The sequence below is a fragment of the Perna viridis genome, chromosome 6 (assembly GCF_037379345.1).
Source record: "Perna viridis isolate PV_CMFRI_1.1 ecotype Kerala chromosome 6, ASM3737934v1, whole genome shotgun sequence".
Lineage (NCBI taxonomy): Eukaryota > Metazoa > Mollusca > Bivalvia > Mytilida > Mytilidae > Perna > Perna viridis.
In genome coordinates, this window is record NC_142450.1 from 6,911,616 (window position 1) to 6,937,342 (window position 25,727).

General features: G+C 32.3%; 2 protein-coding genes across 5 annotated transcripts in view; one reads left to right on the forward strand and one right to left on the reverse strand.

Moving 5' to 3' along the window:
- Positions 1 to 19,316, forward strand: part of LOC148613487 (uncharacterized) — a 67,999-nt gene extending 48,683 nt beyond the window's left edge. For all 4 annotated transcript variants that reach the window (XM_088586785.1, XM_088586783.1, XM_088586784.1 and 1 more), the window contains 8 exons: positions 4,280 to 4,378; positions 8,456 to 8,554; positions 9,441 to 9,539; positions 10,372 to 10,470; positions 11,096 to 11,272; positions 11,579 to 11,734; positions 12,802 to 12,939; positions 13,605 to 19,316. In XM_088586785.1, the coding sequence (XP_088442911.1) occupies positions 4,280 to 4,378; positions 8,456 to 8,554; positions 9,441 to 9,539; positions 10,372 to 10,470; positions 11,096 to 11,272; positions 11,579 to 11,734; positions 12,802 to 12,939; positions 13,605 to 16,730 (3,993 nt within the window). In that variant the 3' untranslated portion in view covers positions 16,731 to 19,316. The remainder of the gene's footprint in view (positions 1 to 4,279; positions 4,379 to 8,455; positions 8,555 to 9,440; positions 9,540 to 10,371; positions 10,471 to 11,095; positions 11,273 to 11,578; positions 11,735 to 12,801; positions 12,940 to 13,604) is intronic.
- A 2,693-nt stretch (positions 19,317 to 22,009) lies between these two features.
- Positions 22,010 to 25,727, reverse strand: part of LOC148613488 (acetyl-CoA acetyltransferase, mitochondrial-like) — a 30,548-nt gene continuing 26,830 nt past the window's right edge. Inside the window, exons 12-13 of the mRNA XM_088586793.1 lie at positions 23,121 to 23,278; positions 22,010 to 22,398 (exon numbers count right to left, since the gene is read on the reverse strand). Of these exons, the coding sequence (XP_088442919.1) occupies positions 22,278 to 22,398; positions 23,121 to 23,278 (279 nt within the window). The 3' untranslated portion in view covers positions 22,010 to 22,277. The remainder of the gene's footprint in view (positions 22,399 to 23,120; positions 23,279 to 25,727) is intronic.

Consider the following 25,727-nt stretch of genomic DNA (forward strand, 5'->3'; position numbering starts at 1 on the left):
AATCACAAAGTACTAGTAATTCAATAAAAGTGAGTAAAGATAAATTCCTACTTTGTATAAATAATGGGGAAATATTTTGGGCTGAATTAAACGTCTGCACCCATGTAAATGTTTACATTCAACTACTTCATGTAGAAGTTTTCAGTGAATCTAAAGACTTAGCGACACCTGTGCAGAAGTGTGCATATTTTGAGTCAACTAAGAAAACAATGTTATTTACATATGTTATAGTTCACAATAGTGTATTGTATATCTTGTTCTTTTATTTTCAACATCACTTTGTATACCTAAAAAACGACTTTTTTCAAATTTCTGAAGGCCCATATTTTAGAAAAGCATGTGACACACCTCAAGTTCATTGAAAGGTTCTGTTAAGTTTTTGCCAGAGTTGAGCGATTATTATGTAGGGATAAATTTAAACACTATTCAGTTTTCTCCTTATAATTTGTGAATTTTGAGAGTTTTGATGTGACTTAGTATGAAGGTTGGGCATTTCAGGTAGATGTGTATGTCTTTATATGCTTGTAAGAGGAGATAATCCAACTTAAAGGTAAAAGTAAAAGCCAGCAGTAACTTTTAATGAGTCTACTCACAGTTTGAAAGTTGCTATAATATTCAAGCTGATAAATTAACTCCTAGATAATTGTTCTTCCTAGCCCATCAGTCTTTAAAATTTTTTAATTAATAAAATGAATTACTGTACTTTTGTCTAACTCTCTACTCTTTTTTTCCAAATTGAATTATATTTAAATATCTTTTTTTTTATTTCTATTTAACAATTTAAAATTGAGAAAGGAATGTTAATTTATTACATGATTAAACTCCATTAGCAAATAGACCTTTGTACAAAAAGTGCAATGTAATTATCTCATTTAATTACTGTGTGGCTATGTATAAAAAATTGTTGCTCCTTGATACACACATACAGCATACCAAAATTTACAATATCTTTGAATTTTTTTAAACCACATTGATAAGGATGAAGGGACTTAATGTGTGCATCTGTCTGTCTGTCAAAGAATTGTGTCTGATGTTTTGGGAACATTCTTTAGTGCAGGGTGTCATAATGTTTTGCATAAAAAGAAAAACTCAACAGGTTAAACCTCAAAATTGGGGCAAATTGTAGTTCTACAATAAAAACAGGGTCTTGGTTATGGACTTGCTTTAAATGACATTTAAGATTATGAACATTTTTTGAAAAAAAAAAAATGTATGTTTACTTCAAGGCAAAGTTGTTTTTAAAAAATGTGAAAATGCAGACTTTTAATAATGGAATTGAAATCTATTTAAAAATACAATTTGATGATTAAACTTGACTTCTGACAATTTAGGTCTTGTGATTTACGGTAAGCATCTATACAATAAAAGACTTCTTAATAACAGCTTTTATTTTCCCACTAAGGAGTAAACAAATAGCCTTTTTTTAGCATAGTCCTGAAAAGTACAATTTATTTGTGCTTTTAAAGTATATTTGAACCTTCTTTAATTGCAAATAGTGCAAAAAATGACTTCTTACATATGCTTATTTTGACAACTATGTGCTAATTCATATAATTGCATAGAATGAAAAATGAACTTTTCTTATATTTTCACACAGCCCTTTGAAATCATTGTTGGTGTGAATTTTTCGTTTTGTTCCACATGATCCAGAATTTGAAAAGAAAATTTAGCATTAATTTCACATCCATTACGATCCAGGATATATGTTTTGACCCTATGAGTTTCTGCTTTTGTCAAAGTTCATGTGTAATATTAATTTCAAACACGTATATTACATATTGGATGATTGCTGGAGTATTGAAGGAAATTTGATAAATTTGTGCATTGGAAATTAAATAACATTGGTTTAGATATGATCCGATCATTAACTTGGAAGCTCATTAGATTTTTTGTTGTATAGGCTTTGTGGGTTAACTAAGGTAATAAGAATGTTACACAAATAAGAGAGATATTATTTTACATATTGTTTCACACTGCAGTAATAATAGGATTTTTTTTGAAGTGTGACTAATCTTTTATAGAGTTTTTGCCCTTGATGTAACTTTTTGATAAAACAAATCAGTATATTACCAGTATACCAGGTATTATGATCCTAGGATTTAAAATTGTATTACAGGTTAGAACATCAATGAAGCCACTGTATTTCTTTTCAATGTTTTATAGAAATGATCAGAGGAGATGTAATGTGAACTTCTGTATTGTATACAAGTAATGGAAATCTAACCCCATTTATACCCCCTTTCCCCTTTAGACCCTTTATATTTTGCCTTGTTTAATGTTGATGGCAATCAATTTTTTTTCTTGTTTTAATGTCCATTGATTAATATAGAAAGGTAACTGCTTTTGGAAGACGATTATGGTTAGATTATGCATGAAATGCATTTTTTGATATTTTTGAAAAAGCTGAATAAATATGTTGATTTGCACTGTCTTATTATTGATGGAAACGATATCTCTATGGTATGAAGGATAGACAGCCTCAGTTATTGTAGGGAAACAATATGTCTATGGTATGAAGGATGGGCATTTCAACCTCTGATATTGTAGGAAGGACTTCTTCAAAAAATCTGTGTCCATGACCATAAGCATGCATAATCTGATGGAATTCATGTCGTAATTTAAAAATTAGCATCTTTCCTGTAGGTATGTCATAGGATGCATTATTATCTAAAAAAATGGGGTGGAAAATTAATTTAAAATTTGAAAACCATTTAAATGTTTCTATATCAAAGTTGAGTTTATCGCTATGTTAATCTTAAAATATGCGAAATATTGTGCATATAAAGTACTGTATTTAGCTTATCTCCATTTTTATAAATTTTAATGAGCCCAGATCTTGCCATTACATCAAAGGTATATATTTTATCAGAATAATCAATAATTTTTTTGAGATTATATAGTTTATTGGGGAAAAATGGAGGATAGATGAGAAATGACTTTTCGAAGTGTATTTAACTTCTGAGATAAAGTAAAGTCTAGGAGATATGCAAATCTTAAGTCATACCTGTTTTACTGTGTACAGAAGAAATATGGGTAACTGTTGTAGAACTTAAAAAGATCTTACTATCATGTTTAGCATTTCCAATGCTTGTATTTTAAAAAAAAACCCAAAAAACAAAAAGTTGTTACTGTGATAGATGAGTGTTTAAAAGTCTAGAATTTCCATAATTCCAGCAAAGAAAAGGGTCATAACTCAGTTACTCTTGAACATGAAATGAAAAATATTATGTTATGTGACTCAAACTATATTTTTGTAGTCTAATGGAATCTAACTCCCTCTCCTTTTCAAAACAAATGTGACACACTGGCAGACAAACTACTAAGGGTCTTTTTAATGTCTTTGACTACTCTTATGAATCCTGCACAGATGGTGTGGCAGACAAACTGACTTGGGGATCCTAATATACTCCTGAATCTTGCCAAAGGGGTACAATAAAACCTGTTTAAAGTGATCTAACAAGAGAGAACAAAATCATCATCCCAGTCAAACCATGCATGGGACAGAACACACCAGTTAAGGTTTTATTGCTAACATGACTTATGTTTAGAATGAGAATGAGGCTTTAACTAAAGATCTCTTAACAATAAAAGATGATCCATTAGTTTTTCATATCTCCTACCTATCATTTATTAGACAGAAATACTTACTTTGTATAGATTGTATTGATAACATTTGAATTGAAGGATATTTATTCTTTCTAATATATGGGAATTGTAAGATGCTTCACCTGTTTGCTGAAATATTGGAACTTAATGTGACCCACAGATCACGTTTGTTTTGCTAAAATGGCTATTTGGTCCCTTTCAACAAAAACATTTTGATCAAGTGTGCACAGCTGCTTCATTAGAATATGTTTAAATTGTATATAAGGTCACATTTTCTGTCAAATGAATATCTTTGATGCTAACTTAAGCTTCTTATTTATGGCTATAGCATGCTTACTAGTCCTCTAAGTAATATAATTCATTTTGATTGTTTATATTGAGGTCAAGGGTCAGGGTCATTTGACCCTACTACAGAAGCCATAGTGTGAGATGTATTTGAAATATCTTTTGAATTGCAAGTTGCGAGTCTTCCGATCTCCACTTTGACATGTTAGACAACTGATGAATGATTGTCATTCAGCTGGATTATATCAAAGAGGCATTAAAGTACTGAGATACTGAGTATACACCCCAAAACAATGCAGCATCAAGTTATATATATATTTTTTTCAGCTTGGGTATACACCTCAAAACAAACCAGCATCAACTTATATGTTATGTTGTTGTTTTTCAGCTTGGGTACACACCCCTACACAGAGCAGCTTCTAAGGGTCACACAGAAGCCATAGAACTGCTGTTGACTGCCAAGTGTAGTGTGGATTCTCAGGATGAGGTAATATTTTACAGAGATATTTTCAGCCAGGCACATCTTTTGTTGTCAAGTTATGAGAAAATTAAGTTTGCATTACAAAAACACAGACACATAGGCACACACACACACATAATACACATATGCTTTGTTATGTTTTGGTTGTTGTAATTTTATGGTTTTGACCAGAGTTGAGTGTACAATCTCTGTTGTAAAATTTCTTTCTATACATTTTAATTTTAAGCCCTGCAGACAGTTATTTTGCAATATGAAATCTCTAAATAAGGGAACAAGCAAATTATAGTCTGCCAAGGCTCCCACTTGTCTGGTGTTTTCAATAATGTTTCCCAGAACTGTATTGTATAGTATATGTTTTGCATGCCTTGTCTAGCACATAGAAGTGTGATGTTAAAAGAGTTGATTGTACAATGTAAACATTGCAGAAATTAATGGTTGCAGTGAAGTTTGGAAAACATTGCATTTATTATACTTATAAATGTGATTTTAAAATTTTAAAAAAATTCAATTGTAACAAAATTAGATAGAATGGTACTAAAAAAGAGAAGTTAAAGATGAAATTTTTTTCCACTATGCAAAATTGATCAAGTTCTTTGTTTCTGAAATGTAGGAAATATCTGCCTAACATGAGATACCATCAATCAATCATTTTGATGGTGTTTCACAAGTAAAGATTGATTGATTGATTAACCTTTTGTGAATTATTCATGATTTAGGAAGGATTTTTTGACAGATATTTGTTGTAAAGCATGCAAGATACAAAATATATAAACACCAAGATTTAACATAAGGATGCTGTTGACACCTATTTCCTTGGCTGTCAGCTAGAGGGTGCTATTTTACAAATACCTGCAATATTTACAAAAATTTATAGTGATCTTTTTGAAAGGGGGTAAAATTTCTTATCTTCTTACTAGATACCCGTCAGTTTTTTAATTAGAAATTTTGGTCTTCAATTTAAAATATTACGTAATTTGACTAGTTCTGAATTATATTAAATGTTGACTTACGCTTAACAGTGAGTTGTTGTTATGAATCACCGTCTGGTATTTAGCTGAACCTTTTTAAGGTCGAAATACTCTGTGTCTGTTTTGAGCGACTCAAAATATACTTCTACTTTGTAAGAAACTTTTAATAAATTGTTTGTCAATTCTATGATTGAATAATTGTAAAATGGAAATTTTTTGCCTGCCTTTTTATTATGTATATGATGGTTCTGTGATTCAATTACAGATATATTAGATTTTTTTGCTTTAAGTCTTTTCATTCATCCATCTAAAAGGTATTTTGCTAAATACTCCCTGCACAACTTTGAAACCAATATCAATGGTACTATTTTTATGGTAATAAAAGAGATTGAATCAAGATTCAATTATAGTAATAAAGAATTCTGCCTTTTATTTGGCTGTGAGCGTTGAGAAATACAGGTGAAATACAGGTATAAAACATTGCATACAGTGGCTGAGGGTCTTGATGGGCATTCCATATTGGTAACAAGGAAGTTAGTCTAATGTTTTTTTTTCTGTGTTTACCTTTTTTCAAATCCCCTTGCAACATAAACCAATTCAAGCTTTGGTTTACAGTCTCATTTATAATGTCATTTTATTTTTAAAACCTGAAATTAAGCTTGTTAATTCCTCTTTATAAAGTGGAAACATTAGTGAAAAAAAATAATAGCCAATATTCAAGATAATTTGTGTGTTTTTTTTTCTTTCTTTCTTCAAAATTACATCCCTTTGTAGTAAATCCAAAGCAAATTTCTCTCAAAAACAAGTTCATTCAAAGTAAAACCCTCTTGCTTTGGTTCAGTAACTTTTATTGGAAAAAGTCTAGACTTCTTCCATTATTAAGCTGTCAAAATATTCTTATTGATACATGCTACATCCTGACAACTTATAGCAATTCAATAACAGTTTTTTATTTACAATTCCATCAGTTATCTATAGGAACTTTGTTAATATACAAAATGAAATACCGTTATGTAAGTTGTATGTGGTGAATTATTTTCTCTTTGGCAACTTTCCTCAAATAATAAGAATTTACCACTGTACATAGCATATTGCAATGAAATTGACAATGTTGTCAATTTATACATTAAAATATACAATTTTTCCATACAATAACACATTGTTTTAGCATGAATAGTTTCTTATTAAGTTAAAATATTGTTTGTTGTTACCTCCCTGATACTCTAAAAATGTCTGTACAGAAAATATTTACTTAAGGTGGGAAATTTTATTGTTTTCTGCAATTGTCGAAACTGTCATACGTAATGAACTAAATCCATATCATATTAGTTTTTTTATTGCCTCATTTTATAAAATAGTAATCCTGTGTGACCTTTGACCTTGCCTAACCATTTAAGGTTGGCCTCATGAAAAATAAATGTTTTCAGCAATGTTTCATTCCCCTAGATTAAGCCCCTCCTGTACCATTGATAAATTCATGTGTAGATTCAAGCTTAAATCTCTGTTTGAATGCATAATCATGATTGATATTGGGAGCATGTTATGTTAAAGTACATATCTAATTCAATAGTGCAAGTTTTTGAATGTGCAACATATTCCAAAATGATAAATTGGGTCTAATAAATTGCCAAAAAGGCTGTTGATCATTTCATTGAATGGTTATCGATGTTCATTTTTAAAGAGATTAACATACAGTTTGGTGCAGTAGGTGTCATGTACATTGTAAATACATGTATCATGAATTGTCACAGACTTTAAATGTTGATTTGATGGTCACATTTTAAATTGAGGATACCCCCCATTGTGCTTGGTACTGTGAATGTTAAGTGTACTTTGTTATGTTGAAATGCTTGGTACTGTGAATGTTAAGTGTACTGTGTTCTTTTAAATACTTGGTACTGTGAATATTAAGTGTACTTTGTTCTGTTGAAATGCTTGGTACTGTGAATGTTCAGTGTACCATGTTCTGTTTAAATGCTTGGTGGTGAGAATGTTAAGTATACAGTGTTCTTTTTCAATGCTTGGTACTGTGAATGTTAAGTGTAACATGTTCTGTTCAGATGTTTGGTACTGTGAATATTAAGTGTACTTTGTTCTGTTGAAATGCTTGATATTGTGAATATTAAGTGTACTTTTTTCTGTTGAAATGCTTGGTACTGTGAATATTAAGTGTACTTTGTTCTGTTGAAATGCTTGGTACTGTGAATGTTTATTGTACTTTGTTCTGTTGAAATGCTTGGTACAGTGAATGTTTATTGTACTTTGTTCTGTTGAAATACTTGGTACAGTGAATGTTTATTGTACTTTGTTCTGTTTAATTGATTGGTCTTGTGAATGTTAAGTGTACCATGTTTCATGGTATGATATAACTCACGACTTTGAATTTGAAAATTGACTTTTTGCACAATTGGAATTAGGGAATAAAAAAGGATTTTCCATAACATTACTGGGGTGGTTAACTCCATCAAAAACCTCAATTTTCAAAAATGCTGATAAAAAAATTCAGGATATTAACTGGCAAAGAAAACAAATAGTGGACTTTTCAAAAATAGATATATTGTCAGATCAGTGGGATTTTGATATACATGCTTCAGGTTTTCTCCATTTTTCTTGACTCTTGTACTTGCACTTTAAAATATAAACAGGTCAAGGAAAAATATAGTGAAAAAGAACACTTTAAGGATATTGTTCTCCATAAATGTTATTGGGTCATTTCTAATTTTTTTGGCCTAGGCATGCTTCATTCGGTTCAACTGTATGGGTAATTTCCTAATTCGATGAGGGTTAGGCAAAATAGTAGCCCCTCTGGTCCACAACGATCCCTGTGACATACATTGAATAAACAAGGGACCTTTCCAACCCTATCATATGTTCGCATGTCATTTAACTGATATCAGTGGTAGTATGCATTTTTATACTTTTGTGATGTCACTTATATTTGCAGGTATCTTTTTTTCCATATCTTGTCAGAATATCTTTAGTGTCCAAATTCTTGTATTTACTGATTTCAATTATAAGAGAACCCTAGTTATCATTTGCATTAAGTTTCAATTTTAAATTTGTTGTTTGCATCATTAACCATGAAAATTCAATACATTTTTTTTTCTATTTTTAGCATGGTAATGGTGCCATACATGAGTCAGCATGGAATGGATTCAGTCAAACGCTAGAACTGCTCATTAAACATAATTGTAATGTTATACTTACAAATAAGGTAATAATACCATGATGGTAACATTAGTTGGTGCTGTAGATAGAATTACATCTCCCCTTTATATAATCAATTCATTATCCTTTTGTTTAGAAAAAAAAGTGCATTCACACCCATTGCTCTTATCATATTTATGCATTAACTGATATTACTTATTAAGACTTGGACAATTATTCATACCTAACATGTGCATGTTTATATTCGTAAATAAGTAAATGGGTATTGTCTAGGTAGACCATTGAGTACCAATACATATAGACAGTCATGGTAGAAGATGATTCTTTATGAAGAAAAATTCACCAAACAAGCAATGCTCTTTCAGTCTACATGATGTCATCATAATTTTTACATGGCTATAGTACATTCTGTGTACAGATCTGTATTGGAGAGAAAACTATAAATTCATGTCCACGTTTTATCAACCAGATCAAGAAGGATCAATCTTTTAATGTCCCAATTTTCTAAAAAGTGCAACAACTAAATGGAAATCTGCTACTGTTCAGGGTGATGTGGTCTAGCTGAAACTGTTTGTAAATAGGAAATACAATGTATAAGTGAAATTGGAGGGTTAATTTTTTAAATGCATGAATCACCTATCTGATATTTTAAAAGACTGCTACTTAAAAAATATTCACATCTTCTTTAATAATTTGTGTACTGTTTCACAAATTGATGTGTTTCATAAAGTGGTGTGAGAGTAAGATGATATTATGGAATTACTATTTGAAATTGTTGCCCTTGACAAAAAATCTTGTTACCTGAACTTGTGATTGTTTGCACTGATAATATAATCTGTTGAACCTACTGTTGTGTTAGTTGGTGTTTGCTTGAAGGCAGTTTCCTCATACATTTATTTCAGTTTGTTATGTATGTTAGTTATTTTTTTCAGTCTGGGTTTACAGCCTTACATTTAGCCAGCCAGAATGGGCACAACCAAAGTGCTAGAGTTCTCCTCTATGGAGGCTGCAATGCTGATCTAAAAAACAATGTAAGGAATTTAAGATGTAACTAGATTGTTTTCTTTTTACTGAAAAAATCTTATTTGGTTTCTCAATTTGTATAGAAAAATAAATTTCAAAAATTTAAGTAGGTTACTCTGAGAAAAAAGTTATTGATCAAGCAGTCACTTACAATACATGTACATTGCTGAATAATACCAAATGTATTTGTACAAGCTGATTTAAAATCAAGTCAAATAGTTAAGGTTTCCTGGAGTGATTCTGACTGTTTCCAAGCGAGTACAATTGAATTCGACATTTTTCTGCAATATACATGTATTAATTTTATCCTGCAACTGTTTTTTACAGTGAAAATTCTCAAATAAACCCCCCAAAAAAGATTATAAATTGTATCTCACATATGAAGAGCATTGACATCTTAGGAAGCACCCTAATACTGAAGAAAAGATAAACAGGAGACAAAGTAATGCTTCTATACAAATACAAAAAAGGTTTTTGTGATGACTTTCTTAAGTAGGAGGCAAGATAAATGCTTATGTCATGTAAACAATTTGCTTTTATAGGAATTCATAATTAATTTTGGTTTTAATAGGATGCATGGTTGTAGTCAGACATGAGTTTGGAACATATTTACTCCAATAATGCGACCACAACCTCGAATACATTTTAGAAAATTTTCTTGATGATAAAACAATTACAGTTTAATGACCATAGGAACATTTCCTTTTAGGGTCATATACTCAAAATAATTTAATTTGCATTGGGTAGAATACTTACATGTATTATAAAAAAAAAACCAAACAAACAACAACATTAGAAATTGCAATAATTCAAATATTACCATACCTTGAACATTTTCAGTATGGTGATACAGCTTTACACACAGCAGCAAGATATGGGCATGCAGGTGTCACAAGAATTCTCATCAGTGCACGATGCAGGTTGAATGAACAGAACAAGGTATGGCTATTGATATGGGAGTTGGCTGAATTGCCTTTATGTGTATTGCTTATTTACATTTAATTTTTATATAGATAACAGTGTTTTTCCAAATTTTCCCGGTGAAATAAATTTCGATAATACACACTGAAATAAATTCAGTAATTTCATTCTTGGACTTTCTCCAGCCAGAACATTACAACTTTGATCAATCCACCAATCACAAAATTTAAAATTTATGTTGACAAATATCAATAAAATATAAAGAAAATCTATATAATAAATAGAATAATCATAGATGTTCTTCGGCGATGTGATAATATTTTGGTTTTTCACTCTTTCCAATTAATTATTATAATAGTAACTTTGTTACTAGGAAGCTTTCTATCATTTAATACAATGAAACATTGTATGACATTATCTGAATACAAGCAAAGTGTTTTGAATTATCGAATTTGTCATAAAATTAATTGTGAAAAGGATTCACTGCCAGAAATATCAAGGCTTGAGACAGAATACCAGAAACATATGAAATGTCTGCCATAGGGCATACCCGGTAAGTCAAGAAACAATGGCATCACTCTTTTCCTGAATTTTTTTTATTTTATATGTACTGGAACATATGTAAATATATTTTTTCCCATAGAATGGTGACACAGCCCTCCACATTTCGGCAGCACTGAAGAGAAAGAAAATTGCCAAACTTCTGGTTGAGGCTGGTATTGATATTAATATCTTCAACAAACAGGAAGAAACAGCTATTGATGTTGCTAGGAGAAAGGACCACCCAGAAGTCATCATGACCATTACATCTATAGTTAAGGTACTGTCATTAAAAACATTTTCTTCATATACATGTATTTTGTGTAAATATTTAAATTTGTACTAAGTAGTCATTGAAATTTAGAGATGTGTCATACATTGAATTACTTCCCATCTGTTCAGCCTTCCATAGTACATGAGACAGAACAAATTATTTACCACTTACAATTTTCAGTTCCACATTTCCAAATAAAAACACAGGCATGCCCAATCACATTTAAAAGGATCTTTTAATAAGTGAAACTTTTTGGTACTTTTCAGATTCCTTATGTCCTGTGTAGTTGATTTTTTATTTATGTTTTTTTAGACCAAGGCTCAGGTACATCCCACTACAAAGGCAGTTAATTTCAGTGAGATACCTGTTGATATTGATGGTCCAGTGGTTGTTCCTGACCAGGACATTCCTGTCAAAACAGAAAAATCAGGAAGCAAACTGCTGTCGTTCTTCAAAAAGAAGAAAAAGGTGTAGTGTTATTTTATCTTTTTGAAAAAAGCCTATGTGATTATAATTTACAGAACGTTAAAAATTTTAAAGTTTATTCTGCTCTAGTAGTACCATTATTTCTGTACAATGGTCAAATTTTATGATTCAATCCTTTACCTTTAAATCATTAATGTAGACTTGAACTTGGCTTCTTTGAACTTGAATCCTTTTATGAAACACTTGCAAGGGATTTGACTATCTTTTTTGTTTGAAATCTTTAAATAATTAAAAAGTGGTTTCTCAATAGATTTGAAGAAATATGGGGCTTTTTTTTTGTTTTGTATTAAAATTTTTAGAACTTTTGGCTGTCCCTGTGGCCACAATGCAGAAGGGGACATAAAATTACTTGTGTCCATCCTTCACATTTTGTGGACACAACTCCTTTGAAACTGCTCAACATATTTTGTAGGATTGTTAGTTGCCATATGTAGGTGATCATATTGTGCCGCCATTTTTACAGGAGTTATGGGACTTTATTGATTTTGAATATGCTTCTGAACATACTTCTGGTCTTTTTCCCTGGATTTTGAACATGTGTCTGGTCTCTGTCCCTGGATTACATTCTTTTGAATTCCGTTAGAATCTTGGTTCCCTTGATTACTCTTTCACTATAGGAACACTTTGTGAATGCAATTCCTTGGAAACTGTTCAGTCAATTTAGTTCAACTTTCGTAGGATTCTTTGTCACTATAGGAACACTTTGTGGATGCTACTCCTGGGAAATTTCTTAATGAAAGTAGGTCAGATTTGCACTTTATTTTTTTTTTGCAGTGACGTACATATGGCTATGTGTAGCAATGTTATTGAAACATATTTATTGAGTAAATACAGCATAGCAAATAAGATAACCAACAATTTGTTGTCTTCATTGACAAAAGATGTGTTCAAGTAAAGCTGTTAAAAGTGTCTAGATAATTTCAAGGTCATCACAGTCAAAGAAAGACTAAGAAATCTTTTGGATATCTCTATAGTCACAATAATTAAGAAAACACAAGTTATTTCACATAGAAATGTTGTTGCAGAATAATAAGATATATTTCCTTTAGGATAAAGATAAACCAGCACCAACTGGTAGCCAGGTTCATCCATCATCTGGCAGAAATCCAGTCCAAGGCTTCTTTAGTCAGTATGTCCCAAAACAAGGCCAGCAGTATTACAGAGATTTGGCTGGCAATATCAAACAGGTAAGGATTTTTGTTAATCCATGTTTTTTATATTCCATGCTTTATAGGGGTATATATGATGATCATGGTGTCTGTTCGTCTGCCCAGGCCTTTATCATAGCAGTTTTCTCTGTAATTCCCTATCAAAGCCACTAGATATTTTGAAAGAAACTTTATATAGGCATGCCATATCCTGGTATCATTTGATTTTAGATTAAAGAAACATCAGCTTTCTGTTTGACAACTTTGTTTATATTATGACAATATGATTATCAGGATGGGAGTGGTTACATTTTTTGTATTTTTTCTTTTCAACGCAGTGGATTATAATTATTCATACATAAAAAGTAATATCAGTAAGATTTTCTGTGGTATTCTTTTATTAGAACATATGCAGAAATGAACATTGGAGCTCTGATTGTATGACTTACAATTTTAGACTTTCCAGTAAAGAAAAAAAAAACAGTTGTAAAATTGATCAACATCCTATGATTTATTAAATATTCTTTATTTCAATTTGAGTTAAAAAGAATATTAGGAAAAGACCACTACAACAATTTCTTACTTACTTAATTTCTTACTTTACAGTAAGAGGAACAAGCATAGTTCAAGACATGAAGTGATTATGATCATAACAGTTGTCTGACATCTCATGAGAATTTTATTTATTTCTGCTTGCTTTGCAGGGACCAGTTGGCTACACACCTATCTGCCAATGTATGCCAGCTTTACATCAGCTGGAGAAAAGGGTTGATAAAGACAAGGAACACATATACGAACATATTGATGCTTCTCATCAGATCTTGAAAAACCGCATGGACCAACTTGACAGGAAAACCAACCAGCATTTGGATGCTTTCGATAGATGGTCACGTGATCGGTTTGACGATGAGGAGCAAAATTGTTACCGTCGAATTGATCAACGTTTAGCAGATCACCAGCAACATGCTGCATACCAGAATCGTGGTGGTGGAATGAATGTTGATGATTGGTTGGAAGCTAAGTTGTCAGAATACGGACATTGTTTGGATCATCACCATGATGATACTGCTCTTCCAAACAATAATATATTCATGGATATTCATAATACTGAGAATGGGAGACTTTTTCGCTCAAGATCTGATGAAACTCTTTCACAATCTGACAATCACAGTGGTAGATTTCGTAAAAGACAATTTTATGAATCTCGACAGCAAGCAATGCAGCAAATAAGAGCATGGCAGTTGCCTTCGTATGAAAATGAACGTACAATTCGAAATCCTGTGGTAGGGAGAAGGTTTAACAATGGTGTTCAACAAACTATTATTCATAGTGCAAATCCACAAAGAAGTGGGCAGAATTTTGTGTCGCCCATTCCTAGTCAACAGAACAGGTCATCTTCACGTCCTGATTTCATTTCACCTAGCACTGCATCAACAAATAGAAGTCCATATTTATCACATGACCAAATTTATGGTAGCCAGTATGGTGGCTACGAACATGGTGCTATACCAAAGAAACTTCCAACCTCACAAACGTGGCATGGGGCAAATGAACTTAGAACTGCTGTAAACAATTCAAATTCTCAAAACTACAATTCGTTGTATGGTCAAAGGTCAACAGTTCTAAGGGACTCAAGTCCCTTGAATCACAGCACCCCTTATTCTAAATCTCGAGAATCTAGTCCCTATGATTATCCTCCACAAAGATCACTTTTGAAAAGCAGGACAGAAACTGAAAGAACTTCATTGAGACAAACTGAAAATAGAAATATACAAAATGACGTAAGAACTATAGAAAATGATAGTGGAAATATTCAAAGTGAAAGTAGACCTATTCAAGCTGAAAGTAGAATGAATCAACAAGACGCTTACAGTATTAGACAACAGTATCACAATTCAGGGAATGTGCAAATTGAGGGTAAAATGAATGGAGCTCATTTTGATCGGCACAAAGAAGTGAGACGTTCTAATATTGAGCCAAGAAATTTGAACAGTGAAGTTCGAAATAGTGACACAAGGCGGAGTTTTCCCGAAAGGGGGTCCTCAAACACAAGCACAGGTACTAATGTGACCTCCAATTCCTCCAGCACTGGACAGGGCCCCCTAACCGAGTCCAGTGCTGGGAAACGTCCAACATTCACAACATTTGGATATCCTGAACAAAATAATACTCAAAATGAAGGCCAAGAAAATCAGGTCAATTATGTACAAAACCAGGACAGTTCAAATGTGAAGAACTATACAAATTCTAGTAATCATCAATTGGAAGTTACGTATGGGAGGCAAAGGGATTTATCTACAAAGATTCCTTATTCTGAAACAGTGATGAATTCAACAAAGGATAGAAATCCGACACCATTAGGAAGACAAGGCACTCCTACTGGTAAAACAGGATCTCAAAATGAAAAGGTTATCAACCAAAAGATAGTAAATGCTAATGACACAGTTAATAGTGTGAATAGAGATGACATGTACATTGCTCAGGGTCAGAATGTGCAAATGAATCGTCAAAGGTCAAAGTCATCGGATGGAATTCTTTTGGAGGATGACTTGACCTCTGCATATCAAATGAAGCAACAAGCACCAAATCTGTCTTCCTCTCAACAATTAGGCTTTCCAAATTCTCCTAGGGGTGGGCAAGCATACAATGTGAAACTTGAAACTCTAAAGAGGACAAATCCTGTGTATGGTAGTGCAAGGTCATATTCCAATGAAAGGAATGGTAAAAGTTTAAGGGCATTTTCAAATGAACAAGGTAGACAAACCCAAGGAGAACAAATTCAAAGGCCTTACTCTAGTGATAAAATTGATCAAGTTCAAAGGCCATATTCCAATGATAGAAGCAATCAGGGTTCAAGGCCTTATTCAAGTGACTATAGTCCAAGGCCATACACAAACAGTCCTGTAAATAGAAATGTACATAACTTACAATATCATAGTGCTTCATCTGTAAATAGAGGTCAATATCAAGGACAAGAGACACAAAGGCAGCAGTTCAGTGCAGCAAAGGATATTCAGTCAAGTAGAATGTACGATGTACAAGATGTACAGTCAGGAAGACTGTACAATCAGGGCAGTCGAGACAGGCCACTTCTGGCCAATGATAGTTCAGGGAGAGAAAACCCTTATGGATCCTCACAAAATTATACAAGGAGGCCAAATGATGACCCAACGTCAGGTCGATCTATGTACAATGTGTACAATCCAAACTTTCAGGGTAGTACTGGTTCCATATATAATGATCATTCCAATGTGCAAAGGATAAGTAGTAAATCAGAATCAAACCTAAACCAGACCTCACATGACTCATATACTGGTGCTGATAGAAATTTACAATCTACACCCATTCAGGACAAAAGCCGCGAGGATAATAGTAGCAATCCAGATTCTGGCTACAGTAGCAAAATATTTGGACGCAATACAAACTCTGGTAATGCACCTAGCACAAGCTGTACCCCTTCTTCCTCTTTCAGTACAGAACCAACAGATCACAATATAACACTGTCTAGTAACAATTCACCACATCCTCAAATAAATAACCCTGACTATGCTCAGTTTAATTCTGTTGGCAAGCGGCAGTATCAGAAAGACCTCACTGAGCATGTGCAAAGTTGGTATCAGAGGAAGTTGAAAGATGCCGCTAAGAACTTAAATGATACTGACTATGGTTGCCATGGTGATTTCCGACAAGCTAACAGTTCTTATGGAGCAAATGATAGGTATGCTGGCTATGACTTCGTTCAACCTTCCCAGCAGTCTCAATTTCAAGGCAACCATAGATTTACTAATTATCAACAGGTGCCAAGTTACATCCATGGTAGTGATGTATAAATTTTTTAAAGGGTAACATCAAGGGTTAATAATAGACCAGCTACAGTCATTCTGAAGGATGTTCAAGGGGTTCTTACATATCATCTTCAGTACTCATTTGAAAGTTCTAACAAAACTTTTGGGCCATACATTTTCAAAGCTAGAAATTTATTATGGCATAATATATTTTTTTTTCAATTAAAACATGAAATCTTTTATGTAAAAAAATTATTTGTATTAAAATTATCTCCCTTTGACAACAAATTAGGTATGGCAGTTCTTGAAAAAGAATTTACTGAGCTGATTTAGAAGGCAATCAATATGATAAAATTTGACAAAATTGCCAACTGTAGTTTTTTTGTTTGTTTTTTGTTTTGATGACCAGATCAAATAAAAAATCTCAAATCATACCAAGCCCAGTGCAATTCCTGAATATAGTTTGGACCCTTGAACTATCAGAAATAGTTATTCTAGAATTATTCTTTGATTTTTATATTCCACAAAACATTAATTCACATAGGCAGCTAGAATATTGTGGATTTATAGATCTTTCTTTTTTAAAAGTTCAGAAACCTGCAAAAGTTCTGAAAACAATTGGTAGGATAGAACAAAGGCTACTTCAGTTATTAGTGCATAGAGAAAAAATCCAAGGAAAATGTTGCTTGAGTTTGGATTTGTTTTTTGAACTGAAGAAAGCTGTTTTAGGAAGCTAACATTGAAACTACACAATATTGAATTTTAGAAATCACATTCCAGCAGTAAAGATCTCTTTTCATAGAATTCCATTTTGTATTATTTTTAACAGAATTATTATTTATTTTTGTATATAGAGTTTGTATGCATATTGTAAAGTAAATATCGTTTTTTTTTTCTTTATATTTTTATGTATCATATTTGTACTAAATGCAATTGTACATAGGCTTCTTCATAGAAGTTATATTTTTTGTTGTTATTTCATACTTGAAATTGAATAGATACTATATACCAGTGAATTATGAAGGCAATAAAATTTTAGCATTGATAGCTGTGCATCACATTAATGACCAACATTCCAATTCATGCATTTTTTAAATATTATTTGCTTGGGGGGGGGGGGGGTATTTATTACATCTTCATATAAAAATTAGGCTACTTTCTGCAATTTTGTGTGGTATTGTTGATTTTTTTCATCCATACTTCTTCCAATTATTATAAGATATTGATATATCCAAGAATGATATTGCCACGGAATATTTTCACTGTAGAGATTTCAGTGACTCTATTTTGTTCATTATACTTGATAAATAAAGCAATTATAATCAGCTTTATATGTAAAATCTGTGTTCATTCAGCGCTCAGATAAAAACAAAATTGTACTATAAGTTACAAATGTCTACTTTTCATTTATTTTGCCTGATTTTTATGTGAAGTAGTATTAAATAAAAATACTAAGTGAGTTTGAAGATCAAATTTACACCATTATTTTACTTTATTTCTACAAAAATTACACTCCTTTTTCATGAAAGTTTTCCTTTTGTTCTTCAATTTAATTAGGCAATCAAAATTGTAATGGTTAAGTTTGAAATCACATTATTAATTCGAAAGTAATTGGGCATTTTCATTTTGCGCCAGTTTACTTTTCAATTTTCGTAGTTAAATTGCGCCAATAAATTAATGATCATTTGGCACCAGAATACAGGTAAATTTATATTTTATATTGTTTAAGAGCTACATTAGATGCATAGTGTGTTGATTGTATGTTATTTACCACTTTTAAAAAAATCTCTGTATAATTGGTTGTTCATATCTTTGGCAAGTATAATTATAAAAATATAAGACTTTTATTTTAGTTAAATGATGTAAATATAGACCCTCCTCCTTCTTTCGGGTTTGGGACCGGCCGGTTTCCCTGATGGAGTAAATGTTCATTTAAAAAAAAATTTTTTTAACATAGCATGCAGGTTAAAGGTACAACTATATACATTGTTCCTTGAGCACTTATTGTTCTGATTATATTCTTCATCACTTTTAATATCAATTTTCACTATATCAACGGCTGAAATTTTTTACCAAGAGTACGCACAAATTGTCGCAGAATGAGTTCTATAGACAAAGATTATTTCCTTTTTGATTTGTAATTTCCTTATTTGTATTTGGCACAAAAAGTAGTCTCTTTTGGGGAGAAGAGGACTACACGATAAATTTTTTTGGGTGCAATTTAACTTTGATTTTTTTTTTCCAATTGGCGCAAAAGGACAATGCCCAAGCAATTACAGTTGCTGTCCACTGACAACTTCCTGTTCATCAAAGATATATTTTACAATTGTTTTTTTTTTTTTTTATGAGAAAGCTTGGTACAGTTAAGTGCATACTTTTTGGTACAAATTGAACAGGTTGTCTTTATCAAATATGTTATTATTATGCAACTGTACAGAAAAAAAAAAAAAAATGTATAAATATTAAAATATTTTTTTTACAAGATAGAAGTTTCGAGTTGATTGACATATCAGAATTCATTGAAGAATCCATCCATTTCATGTATCCATTCATTGGAAATTGTTATTTTATTATTATTATTATTCTATAAATTAAAAAAATTTATATTACAATAAAAGATTTTTTGCATAATGTCATTGACAAACCAAATAACAAATTTAAGGAGAATTGTTATGGTGAATAGGTCAAAGAGACAATAACCCCACTTGGACGAAAAATGGCAGCACGAGGCCACCCATGGAAACCTTCATACCACTGGGCAGGCTAAAGCTGGCCCCAAATCAACATTATACATTTACACAGGTACAGCGAAATTGTTGCCCTTATAGACTCCAGCAACATAAAGTAAAATGAAAGTGAAAACAATACAAGGCCGGAAATTTCTGACTTGGGACAGGCACAAAAAATATGACAGGGTTAAAGTACTTTCGTGTGATCACAACTCTTCTTTTAAAACTGGAAAATGTTACACAATTAAATACCTAAAAACAAACTATTCATGTTCTTTCATAGATTTAAAGCACTAGTATGGAAACTGGTATATTTGTTCATACCTGTTTATAGCCCTATAATTTACTGAATACCTTAGCTTACCCACTAAAAAGACTTGTTTGTATGTAAAAAAACAAAAAGGATTTACAAGCTGTTCTACATATACATGTTACAAACTATTGTTTTGATTCAACAGACAAGCTTCTTATGAAATTATGAGGTTCACTTGTGATTTTTTTATCTTCAACAAAATAAATATTTCATCAAAATTTGTTATGATGTAAGTCTTTGATGGTTCAAGTGTTGGAGTATTTAAGTATCAGTTTTCATAAACATCAGACAGAAGGTGCTTCATGCATATCAAAGAGTAATCAAGGGAATAAAGGTAATAGCAGTAATCAAAAGAATGTAATCCCGGGACAAAGACCAGACATGGAAAACAGACATACACAACAAAGAACATAAAGTAACTAAAATCATACATACAAAGTAACAAAAGCAAATGAGCAACTCAGACTTCACTGAAAACTGGGAGCATGGACCAGGTGCACTGGTAGGGTAAGCATCCTCTGCTTTTCTAGAAACACCTGCCGAGTTGCTCGTAAAAAGTCAAGTCTGGGGTAGACAAACAAGGAAAGGAAAACTATGACACATTGAACAAATCAGTTTTTATGATGCAGATGGATACACCATAACGATCCACGAGTTCATGATGACAATCATAAAACTTCTGTAGTGATGACTTCAATCTTGTAGCAGTATAACCTGTTCCAGAAGCCTATTAGAGTTCCAGCGCGACACAAAGAGTCTGCGTAGTTTCCGCAAGCTCTTGCATAACGTATGAGTTGTGATATGAACACTCCATACGTAGATGCTGAAGGGATTTTGCCACAGATGAAAGGAAAGTTGACAATTCTGAACGAAAAGTCATCATGTTTGTCGTAAAGTTTGGTCAATAGTTTTCCTTTACCATCGATTTCTAAGTGTAGGTCAAGATATGAGGCTGACTTCACAGTGTCTGTAGTATCCTTTATCTCAAGTATAAAATCCCCGAAATTAGGATTGTTTAAAGATAATGTGTCATCTATATAGCCGAAACCGAGGTAAAGGATCTATGGATTCACTTTTATTTCTAACACAGAAACAGTTACAAACAACATAACCAGTCTTAGTTTGTCATTTGTTACAGACCACATCACCAGTCTTAGTTCGTCATTCTGTTACAGACCACATGACCTGTCTTAGATTGTCATTCTGTTACAGACCACAAGACCAGTCTTAGTCATTCTGTTACAGACCACATGACCTGTCTCAGATTGTCATTCAGTAACAGACCACATGACCAGTCTTACTTTGTCATTCTGTTACAGATCACATAACCAGTCATAGTTTGTCAGTCTGTTACAGACAACAAAACCAGTCTTAGTTTGTCATTCTGTTACAGACCACATAACTAGTCTTAGTTTGTCATTCTGTTACAGACCACATGACCAGCCTCAGTTTGTCATTCTGTTACAGACAACATAACCAGCCTTAGTTTGTCATTCTGTTACAGACAACATAACCAGCCTTAGTTTGTCATTCTGTTACAGACCACATGACCAGCCTTAGTTTGTCATTCTGTTACAGACCACATGACCTGTCTTAGTTTGTCGTTCAGTTGTTACACTACAGAGATAAAAATTCTACAGATTGTGTATGACTTTGGCACTTTGCAAGTGTAATCATTCTAGAGTTGGTTTGATTTAGTTGATTTTAGTGGGAGATGAATGTATTTTTTTCTCAAGAATACAGATTTGAATTTGGAAACGACTATTGTTACCTACAAATATAGCATATGCAGACCAAAAATCATTTGTTCGTGGGTTTTTATACACCATAAATCACCTCTACCATAGGCATTGTCTGAATTTTATATGGACTGGCACTTAAGTGTCAATGCATGCTGCTTAATTTTCTGTGAAGAAAAAAATGTAAAGAAATCAAGTGTCTTTCCTTAAACTGGCAAAATGTACACATCTTGTCACAATTAATATATATATATTGCCCTAAAATTTCCATGTCAGCATTGATGTAACGCAAAAAAGGTTTTGCTGGTAAAATAAGCACACATTACACAAAATTCCTACTGATTTGACAAGAATATGTTCTCTTGCATTACTTCCAGTGCTATTCTTTTTTTTTTTTTTGTACATACATTTAAATATTGCATGATTCCTTTTAAGGCTTCTACTTATTCAGAAAGTGATACCCAGTGCTCTGTTTAGCTAAAATAATGATGATTTGTAAACCTATGCTACTTTTCATCGACCAGCAAATTAACAGGTCAGCAATTAAATCCTGACATGTATCTTTATTACACATTAATCAAAAACAAAACAGTTAGTAGTCCATGACTTCAGAATTAGTATCAATATAGGATGATTCTATATGTATATATGTCCTTAACAAGTGTTGCTTCCAATGTCAACAGCTCCGTAACCAGATAAAAGAAATCACACATTATAATGTTTGGATGAGGCATTTGTTGACCTGTATATTTTACAAATGTCAAGGACACTACAGTTGTCAATATCACAGTTTCTTTTGTTATTTGAGATTTCACAACTTTTCAATCAAGATGGCTGACGCTCCACCTCCACCATTACAGATAGCTGCCATTCCTAATTTTCCAGGTGCTAGGTTATGTACTAAATGTCCCGTGATTCTAGTCCCTGACATTCTGAAAAAGATGGATTTAGAAAAAGTATTTACTTGTTTTTAATCAAACACAAATTCTTTTCATGGAGATTACAATATTTATATCGAAAGGCACAACCTACTTCAGTTACATCAACTGATGAAGAATGTTCTACCTTCATTATATATACATGTATAATGCAAATTTGAATAATTACTCATTTGAATGGAAGAAAACATTCATATTTAGATAAATATGAATATGTGAAACTGCTGTAAGAAGTTGTAGCAATACTATAAATATAATAAACAAATTCTTGGGATAAACCATTACATGGAACATTATAAGGACAACGTATAAAGATAACAATTTATCGACAAGATCATCAATTATCCATTGTTCCTACTGCATAATAATTTGTTGAGGCTGTTTGGCTCGCTGTAACATTTTCTGTCTTGATTTTAAAACTGCTGTTATTCTGTATGTACAAAAAAAAATAACAGAAAAAAAACAAACAGTGCAAAGTCCATTAAAAAAACTATATACTTACTTCATGAAATTATTGTTGTCTTTCACCTTTATTCCAAAGTAAGTACATTGTTTTCACAACAATTTGATCTTATCTTGAAATATCTAATTAATCCGATGGACGATCTTTTTTGATATTTCCAAAATACTCTTCAGTCTAAAATGATGACATTTAATATAATGATCAAAGATCATTTTGGAAAAGGATACAATAAATGTTTTTGGAATGTACATACCCAATGGGATGACCAATGCTGACAGCTCCCCCATGTATGTTTACTTTGTTCATGTCAAGTCCAAGCTCCTTAACATTAGCTATAACAACATTGCTGAAAGCTTCGTTGATTTCCCACATGTCTATGTCATCCTTAGAGATTCCTGCTTGTGCTAAAACCTTCAAAACAGGCAAAAATTATTATCTGTAAATACAGTTTATTTATAAGGGACATGGACATTTTTCTCTTTAAAAAATATTCATATCAGTTAGCAAGCATCAGGCATGATTTTACAAAGCCAATAATAAGGCAGAAATTGACAGTCATTTTAAAGACAAAGAAATTCATGTGTGAAGCAAAAAAATGAGACTCTAATAAATCTGGGTTCTTTGTATTCAATGTGATTGAGAATTTCTATGAAGTATTCGACACATTACTTGAGCTGTTTGTGTAATTAGCATTGTGCTTGTATTTCAAAGAAATATTGGTGTAGTTTATGCAATATCACTTTATACATGTACATATAACAAAAGAAACGTCTGAAATATAACAATAATCTGTTGTCAAATATGTGTACTAAATAATTTTTATAAACCAGGGCCAAGTGACATACAACAACTATAATTTTACCTGTTTAAACAAATTTGAAACATAAAGGTTTGAATGTATTTTGACATTATTCTTTACTTATAGTTCAATACAAAACCTTCTATATTCCATTATGAAACAGAAATATTGATCTTCAATGTGAAAACTACATCTACATGTACATGTATAAGGTGAATATTGAGAACCATTAATCTTCAGTAATTTCAAATACAAAACATACCAATCATATTAATATTGCACAATTCGATATACTGTACACACAGGAAAAACTCTCATCAGTGGCATGGGAATCAAATATATAGGAAGATCGAAATACAAAAATCTATTGTATACAAGAAGTACTCAAAACCAAAACTATTGACAAAGGAAGCCAAACCCATCAATGAGAGGTTCTACCATGTACAATACAAGGAATAAAGTCTTGTTGTTATATGTATTTTAATATTGGTAATATTGACAATTTTGATAAATCTGAAATAATTTTAGGGTCTGACAAGTCTGACTATTTGGTTGATTAATACCCTCAAGGATCTTAGGGCCACCAGCTGTGATATCTACCCTGTGATTATTTAATACAAAAAATACTATATTGCACTTTTTTTAAATTGTAGTTTGATTCCTGGATGTTTGCTGAGTCTTACTTGAATAGTCAATCAATAATGTCAGGCATCTGAACTCCATAATTCTGTGCAAATAGTAAATCACAGAATAATTACATTCAAGAAGTTAAACAAGAGCCTCTAGAAGAGCCTAAATTGCTCACATGGCAAACCATGCCCTATTAATTAAGTAAGTAAAGGTACATGTATCATACTTTGTTACCATGTCTGACAAAATTTTGCTGGAAAAAGAGCATTATAAGTTGATGAATGCTGTACGTTCAACTGAGTACCTTAGACACTATAAAATGTTGGAAATGCCTTCAAAGCAGTCCTTTCCTTCAAAATTCTCAATGACTAGCCTGATTAATAGAGGACTGTATAGGATTCAACTAGCCCGAAACAAGAAATGTACACATCATTTCACTAGCCCTAATCAATTTTTACTAGCCCCAGGCTTCAGGCTAGTGGCTAAAGGCTACTGCTTCAAAGTGTTTCTACAACCTCTGAAAAAAATTTGGGTAGGGGTACCCCTATGCCCTCTTATTCCACCAAGTCTGAGGCAGCATTAACCTAGTACATTTGGTGAAAATGTACATAAATGAAGTTAAACCATGGCTTTACAAAATTTTCATCATTACCATTCATTTCACAAGGCCATGCTTACTGCCAAATAAACCAAATATCATTGAAATCAAAGCAAGTATTATAATTAGTTGAAAATGGCCACTAAGAAGAAATTTTCGTTATCACCTTTCAACTTATCATGCTTCCTTATGAAACCAAACTTCATTGGAATCCAAGCAACTGGTGAAATGGTCACAAAATGGCAGCCATTTAGAAAATAAATCAACACTACAAGTCAACTTAGAATATCATGTTTATCTTATGTGTAACGATCATCTTCATTATTCTTCTATAATTGAGGAAAAAATTGCAAAAAAGCACTTTGAACTCTATGTAGTATTTTTAGTGACAACAGCCATGTTTTTCCCCCAATGAAAAATTTTAAACAATCAGTTCATGCAGGATACCCTAAAAAACAGTTAGGCCAACATTCATTAAATTTTGTTGTATGGTTTCAGAGAAGAAGATTTTCGAAGTTGTACACATGTAAAACAACAACAGTGTCTGTATTAGGGCCAAAACTCCTACATCAAGTAATGAATCATTTTGAAAATTAAGGCATATGTCTGTCTTCTGATGGTGAACAATATTACTGCCATCTGAATTTTGCTGAATTCAACAGTTTATACAATGTTATAGCAGTAATCAAAAGAATGTAATCCAGGGTCTAAGACCAGACATGGAAAACAGACATACACAACAAAGAACGTAAAGTAACAAAATCATACATATAAAGTAACAAAAGCAAACGAGCAAACTCAGACTCCACTAAAAGCTGGGAGCATGGACCAGG